Below are 10,690 nucleotides of genomic sequence, written 5' to 3' on the forward strand. Positions count from 1 at the left end.
CAGGTACCCTATACAGAAACTATAGGCTTTTATTGGCTTGGTAAGGGGGAGACCATGTAAAGCAGTGGGAAATGGTAATCATTTATTCAGTGGATATTTACAGAATACCTACTCTATGGCAGCCATTCTTCCAGACAGAGCTATGAACAAGTCAGACAAAAGAATAAATAAATCCTTGCCCTTTAGACCTACATTCCAGTGGGGTCAGCAGACATTAAGCCAGATAAACCAGTAAATCAAAGAATGTTAGGTACTGATAAATGTTAAAACTTTTTAAAAGGTGAGGGGATGTGAAATTAAAATTAAAAGGTTAAAATTTTAGATAAGGTGGCCATGGAAGGTCTAAATAAGAAAGACAGATGTTTAAAAAAATTTTTACAGACCTGAGAAAAGTGCAGGAGTAAGTCATAAAGATAGAGAGAAGATCATTCCAAGGCGGGAGCAGGGGAGAAAGCTGATGTGTAAAGGTCCGGAGGTGGGCTGGCTAGGTGTTCCAGAAGCTTCAGGAGCGCTGGATGACTGAAGCAGAGGAGAAGGGGTGGGAGAGCAGCAGGAGAGGGCTGGGTGTATGATCTGAGGTTTGAAGGTAGGTATCTTCGATCACAGAATGGAGTTTGGTTTTTACTCAGACTGAGTTGGGAAAACATCAGAGGTTTTGAGCAGAAATGTTTGTTGATTCAACTCACATTTCAACTGCATTGTTCCAGCTGCTGTATTGAGTAAATTATTGAGTTTGCGATAGGAAAAGGGATCTGAGCAATGGGATGAGGTAAGAGGCTGTTGAAATTGCCCAAATGAGAGATATCTGTGGCTTTGAACCGAGTTAGTGGCAAGAGGGACAAGGAGAAATGCTCAGATCTGGTCATTGATTTGGACTGCACAGTGTACCCAATCTAATCCATTTAATTAACTAAAAACAGATAATTTTTCTTCATGTTGTGAAGTATTCTCAACAAAGGCTCTATGCTATTTCTCCTGCCCTCCTCCACCCAAATCCCACCCTGCCCCAGGCCTTCATCACACTGTTGTCTGTGCCCATGGGTTATTCATATATGCATACAAGTTTTTTGGTTGATCTCTTCCCACCCACCCACCTGTCCCCCTTCCCCCCCTGCCCCCACTTTCCCTCTGAGATTCAACTGTCTGTTCCATGCTTCTGTGTCTGGATCTATTTTGTTCATCAATTCATTTTGTTCTTTAGATTCCACATATAATATGCCAGTCAGAGAAAGACAAGACATAATGGAATTTTAGAAATGGAAGGAGAACTGGTGATCATCTAGGTTAGCTGCCGCCTTTTACAAAAAACTAAGCTGAGGCTCAAAGATTTAAGTAGCATTCCAAGGTGTAGATGTTTTCTGCGGAATCGGAAAGGAATCCCAAGTCTCCTCATTTTTAACTCCGTGGCTATGTCCTTTTGTTCTTTTAATTTCAGAATTCATTATCAACTCTGATGGGTAGCTGGATCTAGCCTGAAATTTAGACTTAAAATTAAATATGCACTGATAACATCAGCAATTTGTAAAACTTGGAGACCTCCCAGGAAATATAGAATAAAACATTTCAATATGGTATCCTAGGGAAAGAAGGCTTTTTCCTACCTCCTAATTAAATCTGAAAGATTCCTACAGCGAACTAAGAGGTTTCTAATGAAGTACTAAGCTGTATTTAGAATTTGAGCAATGAAAGGCTCTTTGTTCTCCTTTCAAGAGGTTCCAGGGCTGGACAATTTGGCTCTCGAGACAAGCATGCTTTAGACCACCTGCAGACTCTAATCTACGCAAATTTATTTGGTACAAACTTTCTTCTACGTCACCTCATTCAGTTTAATTCCAGAGAGGTTTACTGCTGATGTGCAACAGCATTAATAAGAGAACAGTGGCTCTCACGGGGGCTGACCTGAAAGGAAAGGAAAAAATTTGAGCTTTGTGTCAGCTCCTTCCCCACGAATGCCCTGCCATGAATGTGTATAAATCTCGGATGGAATAATCACCCTGCGTGGTGGAGTGTTTTCGATGACCGTGATGCAAGTCCGTGCTGCAGCCAGGGGCCATCTGTAGTTCTCTTGATTTGAAAGGTTAGCACAGAAAGTATGCTAACCTTTTAAAATTTCTCAGCAGGGACTGATTTGTATTTCACTGCAGCATAAACAAGGTAGACATAGACAAGTAAATGCTTTGATAGGAGTGTGTTTTAGAGACTTGCTTTTTTAAAATCTAATGTATTAATCTATTTTATTATTAATCCATCTCCCTTGTTGAGAAGTTTTCAAATGAAGAAATCTATGCCATGCTTCAGGCACCTAGACATGCCCCTCATTCTGCCCAGAATGCTACCAGCCTCTTCTTCCCCCACTGTAGTAAATCTCATCATTGACATCGCATTCGAAGGGGTCATTTCCTTTGGGGGAAAAAAATCTTATCTGTTTCCCCATGAGTTGAGTCTTTCATTCACTATGGTTTGACATGTCAGAAATCAACTGTACTACACACTTGTCTAAAATGGCAAGGAAGACATTATTCAAAACCATTGCAATAAGGAAGAAAAATTGAGCTCACCTCCCTTGAAACAAAGGCAGGAGAGTTTTTAAGGTCTGGGATGAGCTAGTGACAGAATGGAGGAACTCAGAGGGAGTTGGTCACGTAGGCCTTGTATGTTTGCTAACTGGTGCTTTTGGAAGGTAGGCTCCCAGAACCTTGAGATGATCTTCCCAAGTGGTAAAACTGGCTAGAGACTAAGAATATATATTACAAGGGGGCAGATAATGAATTAGCAGTTTGCCGAAATCAGTTTGGCTCAGTGGATAGAGCATCAGCCTGCGGACTGAAAGGTTCTGGGTTTGATTCCAGTCAAGGGCATGTACCTTGGTTGCAGGTACATCCCCACAGGAGGCAGCTGATCAATGACTCTCTCTCATCATTGTTTCTAACTGTATCCCTCTCTCTCTCTCTGTAAAAAATCAATAAGATATATATTTTTTTAAAAAAAGAATTAGCAGTTTGAAGCTCACCTCTCTTTTCTTAGAGCATTTACTTCATAAAACTTAAAAAAACAAACAAACAAACAAAAAAAAACCTGTCTAAAGTTTATTCAAGCTGAGGGAACATTAAGGCCATTTTGGTCACATGTGTTTGTCTGTTATAAAATATAACATGTATATTTCATTTTTATTTTTTATTTTTTTCTTCTTGGCTTTCTGGCCTATAGATTGTACAAGCTCTGAGGCACATGGTCATTGTTTCCATAGCATCCAGAAAACTGTATGTCAGTAAGTAGGTCATCAATATAGGTTTGATTATGGGTCCATTTTATAAATAAAATAATTAGTAAAGTAAATATATATTTTTTTAATTCTTAAGACTGCCTGTATCCATTCTCCCTGGCATTTAAGCATTTAACCAGTTTTTTAATGTGTCTATATGGTTCAGAAGTAATTCAAGATTATTTTATGTCATGTCTTTTTTCTGAACTGTGTTTTAAAAATTGATCTTGTCCTATAAAGAACAAGAAATTCCTGTGGTATATTAAAATGAAACCATTGTAGCAATCATTAGCACTTCCACAAAATTTCTGGTGTATGACCTCCAAGACAGCTAGTTCCTTTGGCACATTTCATAGCAACTGACTTTTTAAATTTTTTCTATTTTGCTATTGTTACTATTTTCTCCTCCTTTTCTTCCTCTTCCTCCTTTTCTTCTTCCTACTCTTTTTCTTCTTCTTTCTTCCAGATTATATATTGTAAATCATCACTACTTCATTAAGAAAACCCAAATATCTGAATATGTGATAACTTGTACTGTTAACCCTTTACATAGTCTCAAGAAGATCAGAATTTCCTGTGGACCACTTTTCATATCATTATACTATTTTTATCACTTATCAGTACTTTATTATTTATTTGTAACTTTGGAACAGAAACTAGAAAAAACATGATTCATTCGCTAAACTTCTACTGAATACTTACAAAAGGCTGGAGCTTTGTGGATATACACACAAAAAGGGGGGATTGCTTCTTTCCATAGGGAAGCTTATAGTCTAATGGTAGGATTTAGCCTAATTTACAAAGTCTTCATCTGAGTCTAAAATGGTCACCCAGATGAAAATACTGAGCGTTACATTATATTCTGGAAGCTTAGAAGAGAAGAGCCCTCTCTTCTCAGCTCAAGGTCAACTGCCTACTTTATCTCTCCTCTTGTAGGTCTCTCCGACAATTTATGTTCAATATACCCCTCTAATCTGCTCCTCCTCTGATGCCTCCTTTCCCAGGACATCATACCACCATCTACTCAGCTGCTCCGGCCAGACAGTTCAGGGTTGTCTTTGATTCCTCCCTCTTATTTTCTACATCTAATCAGTTGCCAAAGTCATATTGATTGAGCTTCACAAATATGTCTCACATTTATCTATCTTCATTTTCGTTACCCCATCTTAGCTCAAACCACCGTCATCATGCAGAATCCTCCGAGGTTAGACATTTCCCTCTCAGTCTGCTACCTTTCAAAGACTTTCTAAAACTCAATATAATTGTAGGTACTTGTTCACTCTATAGATTCCCGCCAGAATAAAAGCCCCATGCTGGCAAGTACCGTATCTATCTTGCCTATCAGTGAATCACCAGACAGTGGCACACACAGGACAGATTAGGTGCTGAACAAATACATAAGTATTGGAAGTCTCAATAGTAAATTATGGCATCAATGCAAAGTATTTAAAACAGCTTATGTTTCTTCCCTTGAAACTAATTTTATTACATTTCTTCCATCAAGACATGCAATTCTGTGAAAATTGTTTTCGGTACTTCCATATAGAAAACATTAAATTGTTCGGACACAAGTAAATGTAATCTGTTTATGAAATGCATATTTGCTGAGCCTTGCCATGTATAAGATCTGTGCAGTTCTTCACAAGGCTGCCTCAGAGATGCTGTGGTCTAATAAAGGAGCTGGAATCTATGAGAATAAGATAAGTGCCTTTGAGGATTTAGGACATTGTTTTTGATACAAGTGACAAAACTTCAATCAAATGAATATATATGAGAAAGGGAAATTATTGGCTCATGTAAACATAATGGTGGCTGGTATTAGAGCTTACTTGCTCCTGTTCTTATCTCTGACTCATTTGCCTAACGGCTTGTTCTTTCAATCTTGCTCTATGTTAACTTCACTCCAAATACATTAGCAGAGAAGAAAAGATCTCCAATCCTGACTCCCAGACCTCATGCTCACACTGCACCAATAGTAAAAGTCCCAGGGAAGGACTCTGATAGGCCTGAGTTGGGTTCCATACTTGTGCACTGGCCAATCACTGGGACACAACTATGTTGTTGGAAGTGGTGGGGAAGTTGAATTTGACTGCCTTTTCCAGAACTACATAACTGAAAGGGTCACTCTCCCTAAATGATTTTGAATGTTTAATTTCCAGAAAAAGAGATAATGATCACGAGAAATTAAAAAAAAAAAATAAAATAAAAAGCACAGGAAACACTATCTGCTGTGAGAAGCATATATAGAGTGACAAGAGAGTTTAAGAGAGAGAGGTTGAAATATTTTACTTAGAAGAGGAATTCAATAAAATGTGACTGGATTTCAATATAAGAAATGGACATGAACTTTCAGTGACTGAGAAGAGCATTTCGGAAGGAGGGGCTGTACCAGCTAGGAAGTGGAAGAGTTTAGTGTATGTACAGAAAAGAGGGCAGGTGAGTGCAGATAGAAAGCTGCCTGCAGATGGAGGAAGACTGCAAAAGTGGGTTTGTGCCAGCTTGTGGCTTGGAGAGGAGTTTGAAATTGATTTATTAGTGCATATGAAGCTGAGCAGTAACATCAAAACCATCTTTAAAGACATCAATTGTGTGGGCTCTTGTGAGTTGAGCTGGTTAACACAGTAAAGGAAGGCATAGCAAGAAGTTATGATAGTCATCTTTCGGTGAGAAGTCTTGAGAGTCTGAAGGAGTGGGAGTAATACCAAGATACCAACAGAACCTTGTATTGACATTACCAAATGTCAACTGCCATTCAGAGACCTGCCTCAATGCTATATCAATGGCGATCGCCATCTCCCTCTTCTGGAAATGACATTATTACCATACACAAGTCCAGTGATAGATCTCTGTATCCATTTGGTACCTAATTCCCATTAATAATGTGAAAAGAAATAACTGTTGCATTCAACACACAAATAAGTAGTCTCGTTTGGTGTTTTCTCAGGAAAGAAAACGTTCAAAAGGAGGAAAATCTGCTGCCAAATAACTCAGCACCTCGTGGAGAACCACACGATGTGGAAGAAAGTCATTGAGGAGGAGCAGCGGTTGGCGGGAACCGAAAGCCAGTCTCCAGACCAGTCTCCCCAACAGCATTCCTCAGAACACATCCAGGCCATCAAGGAAGAAGAAGAAGAGAAGGGGAAGCTGAGAGAAGAGGAGACCCTGACCCCACAGCCAAACCAGTGACAGTGGATAGAATGAGCGCTGCCTCGAAACCCAGTGACTCGTCACAGACTCTTTCCAAGCCAGCACAGCACTTAGACACAACACTGTAGAAATACGAGAAGATGGGCAAATGGCCATTGCATTTGGGGAGTCTTCGCATTTTATGTGTTCATTTTTACAGTGAGGTACATGGTTAAAAACTCTTGCTCGGAGAAGCTTTCACCTTGCAACACCAGCTTCTAAAGATTTTTTTTTTAAGGAAGAAATATATATATATGTGTGTGTGTGTATATAAGCTCTCACGTAGATACAAGTAAAACATATTCACACACACATACACACGTGCACACACACACATACAACACTGAAAGCCAGAAGTACTGGCTCCACCTTTTAGTAACATTCATATTAAGATATATAGTGGTCACTGTGATATAATAAATCGTAAAAGAAAAAAATAAACGAAAACGAAGGAAATGGTGAGGCTTAAGCAGGGAACAGGGCAGTAAATGTAGGTTACAACTAAGAAGCTTTTGCTCTTAGGACTGAGGGATGAACGTTCCAGAGAATTATCTGAATTCTTATACACCCTACCAATGTGCGTGTGTGTGTGTGTGTGTGTGTGTGTGTGTGTGTGTGTGTGTGGCGCACGTGTGTTTGAGAAAGACAGGATTGACGGGGTGTTTGTGGGTATGGATGTCAGTGTACATGTAAAGAGAGATTTTTGAGGTTAGTAATTTATAGAATTCCACCAGCAGATGACTCAACACATGTGAACAAACGGAGGGACGTTCGCTCTGGAGTGTCTGAGAGGCAGCCATTCCCAATGCCCTTCCTCCATTTAGCTTCAATAAAGGTCCCTCTGCAGAGGGAGGGTGTTCACGGGCTGGGTGAGAGGGCCACGTGATGCTAAACAACGCTTAGAGGCTCCCCATCACCAGCCTTAGCTGTGGAAGTCTGAGGCGTTTTCCCATCTACTGGCCTAATGAATGTGTAGGGGCTGTTTGTCTGCGAGTATGCCTGTCACTCACCTAAGATCAAATCACCATGAAGGGGACGGCATTCCTTATGCAGAAACACCTAGGAACAAGCTGGAGTCGTCTTTTCGTCAGGTGGGAATTCTAAAAGGTTTCCCAGAGAAGACCTGGGAATTGCTCTTCATGGTGATCCCATGTCGTGCTCCAAACTACACACGGTAGAAAACAGAAAAAAAAAGGAGGAAGGCAAGCAAAAACCGTGTGAGAGACGAGTGGGGAAACTCTCACCCTAGGGTTTGGTGTTGGTTGACACAGGGAAAGCCCGATTCTGGCAGCTGTTGTTAGAGATTGGCTTTTGGGTGGCAAAGGGCCCACTGACCAACCCTGTCGTGGTATTCCACGTGCTGTGTGATGGGGTAGCTTCTGTCTGCGATCTGGCCCATTGTCACACTTCTTTTGGCAGGGAAGTCTATGGAAGGGCTTGGGGGGACTGGGCCTGTTATTGAGAGTCTTTTTTTTCTTTTTTTTCCTGATTTGTTTGTTTATCTACACTTGTTTATGCTGTGAGCCAAACCTCTATTTAAAAAAGTTGATACTCACTTTCAATATTTTATTTCATATTATTGTATTTGTCATGAATAGTTACCTTGGTGTAAATATAAAGATTTTTGTTTGTTTGTTTCTGTAGATAGTAAACTTTTTTTAAAAAAAAAGAAAGGGAAAGTGGAACATTTTTATAAAGTTACGTTTCAATCACCATTTTTATACCTTGAAGCTATCTCCAACCCCAGTGAGAGAGTGAGGATTCATTTGCATGGAGGTCTTTGGACGGCCGCTCTTCCACCTACTCTGATATAAATGATAATCGGATGCAGTTATTTTGTGCCAATTAAATGAGGATGCTGCAAGAATGTTTTTTCACTAGTAACTTTTGCTAACCTTTTAGGTAGCGTTTGGGTCCATGACGCCCAAGTGAAAGGCTTTCTAAATGGCACCGAATGCTTATCATTGGTGTCCATTTCTTCCCAACACTTTGTGGGTATGACTCTTCCTTCAGTACTGTAGGCACACCTGCTCATCATCTAAGCGAGCTCCTAAGTAAGCCTTGATTGTGATTTTTTACTTTTTATTTCTTCTGACATCATAGAAAAGAGTGTTTACATTAAAAATGCCTTTGTTTCTCATAAATGATTATTTTTCCCTTCCAGAGCAATGATTTTACAGCAATTTATGACATTTGTCAAACAAGGCAAAGATAATACAATAAAAAATAACATGGTTTCAAGGCAGATTTCACAATAAGTATGAACATATTGAAAGAATGAAATTGTTGCAGACTCTACATAATGACGATATTTGCTGGGGATTTTTGTTGTTGTTTTGGGGTGTGTTTTTTTGTTTTTTTGTCTTCATTGTTTAGGACTTACTGAGTTTTCTATTTTCTTAGTATTGCCTACGTGCCTTTATGTTTGCAAAAGTTATTTTGAGTCAGTACATTTCCCCAATGAACTTAACTACTCTCCTTCCCTTTCAAGCAAGAGAAAGGGGGGAAAAAAGGATTTATACTCACATACCGCTTAAATCTAATTTCTTTAACCGCACTAATCTTTTTCCCTTCTCCCCCCCCCCCCCCCACTTCTTCAAATGCCATACTTTCCTAAAATAAATATAAGCCCAGGAAAAATCTAGGTGTGGAGCCAGTAGAATGGCAGGAGAACAGATGTGAGTCTGTAACCTTATCTGAGCAGCTTAGTCGAAGCTGCTTGACCCCAAGCGAAAGCCAGAGCACAGGTCTCAGTGAACTGCCTGTTTTTGTTTGTTTTGTTTGAAAGTACATGAAGTAATGATGGCCAAAGCAGTTGGAACCTCCTCATGCCAGAGTTGTGTTTATCAGTCTAGGCAGACTGGTCATTTTTCTTCAGAAATATATCGAAATAAATCGAACAGAGATTTCATCAAGTACGTGGCTTTCATACACACCCAGCACATCCCAAAGGATGCTTAGGGTCATAGAAAGTAATTTCTGCCAGTGAAGTTCTCCCCCTCCTTGACGACAGCAATATTATTGTGTTCATTTCCAACTCCAGATCCTTGAAGTGTATTTGTTGCAATTTGTTACATTTTTATATGAGTCTATTTCTAGGTGCCATTCGATAAACTCAGGTCTTTCAAATGAAGGAATGTCTGGCCCATTTAGGGGGAAAGGATTATATAGACAGCCATGAAACCAATGGTGGAAAAGGTTGGAACTAACGGCCTTGATGCTAGTGGTGATTCTTCATGGAGGAAAAGAGTGTTATCTATGTTAATTTCTACCACGCTGATAGAATGTCTTTCCATTCATCTAAGCCAACTTCTAAAATATTGTTTCTTGGTGAAAACACCACCCTAGGATGTTTTTTCAAGTGTAATTTTTTTCTCTTTTATATTACACCTGGTTTTGTTCTCAGCAGACAATGAAGATAGTAGCTCTGAACAGGGGTATATCTATTGGTCTTCATCTGACAAAGAATTTTTTATTACGTTTAAGAAAATATCCACTTTCTAAAAAACAGAATATCCAACTATGTCCAGCCCATTTTGATGGAATTCCAGAACAAGTTCCAATCATTGCAATCCCAGTAAGATGGAAGAAAAGGGGTTGCATGTCATGTAGACTGTTCATATTACATGTATGTATTGCGATTTCCTCATGTCCCCTGCCTCTCTTGGTTCGTGATTTCCTGATGTCCCTGTCACTTTCCCAGAGAACTTTCCTTGAAGGTAAAAAGCTGTGCAAAAGGCATGAGTCTCAGGCCTATACTTTGTTTAAATGATGGAAAAACATAAATTATTTTCTAAGTAATAAAGATATGAAAATTATCATTGTAAATAAAGTTTAAAGTTTGAAATAACTGCTTTACAAATGTGAACTATTTGTGTGATGAATAATTTTTGATTAATGAGAAGGAAATAATCAAAACATTATTATCTATTCTATTATACTTTGGAAAGTCTTTTTGGTACTTCTATGTCAGTATGGGGATCTCCACTGTCCTTATTTTCAATATTTCTAAAATAATAATGAGAACCACAATAAGGGTATTATTATCCTTTTCTTCCAACCAAACCCTGATTTATGCTTAATGCATTTTCTAGTTTATATGCCATTTTAGGAGTAAACTGCCTTTTAAACTGTCAGAAGACTCTAGCAAAACAGAGTTCTGCAAACTTTCATAGTCTAGAGCAGTGGTCGGCAAAGTGCGGCTTGCGAGCCACATGCGGCTCTTTGGCCCCTTGAGTGTGG

At 39.3% G+C, this 10,690-nt stretch overlaps 1 protein-coding gene across 1 annotated transcript in view; it reads left to right on the top strand.

The window, feature by feature from the left end:
* PDE3A (phosphodiesterase 3A) overlaps positions 1-6,877 on the top strand; it is a 243,246-nt gene extending 236,369 nt beyond the window's left edge. The window contains exon 16 of the mRNA XM_036455561.2: positions 6,207-6,877. Within this exon, the coding sequence (XP_036311454.1) occupies positions 6,207-6,448 (242 nt within the window). The 3' untranslated portion in view covers positions 6,449-6,877. The remainder of the gene's footprint in view (positions 1-6,206) is intronic.
* The last annotated feature ends 3,813 nt before the right edge of the window (positions 6,878-10,690 follow it).

Source organism: Pipistrellus kuhlii, unplaced genomic scaffold, assembly GCF_014108245.1.
Source record: "Pipistrellus kuhlii isolate mPipKuh1 unplaced genomic scaffold, mPipKuh1.p scaffold_m20_p_3, whole genome shotgun sequence".
Taxonomy (NCBI): domain Eukaryota; kingdom Metazoa; phylum Chordata; class Mammalia; order Chiroptera; family Vespertilionidae; genus Pipistrellus; species Pipistrellus kuhlii.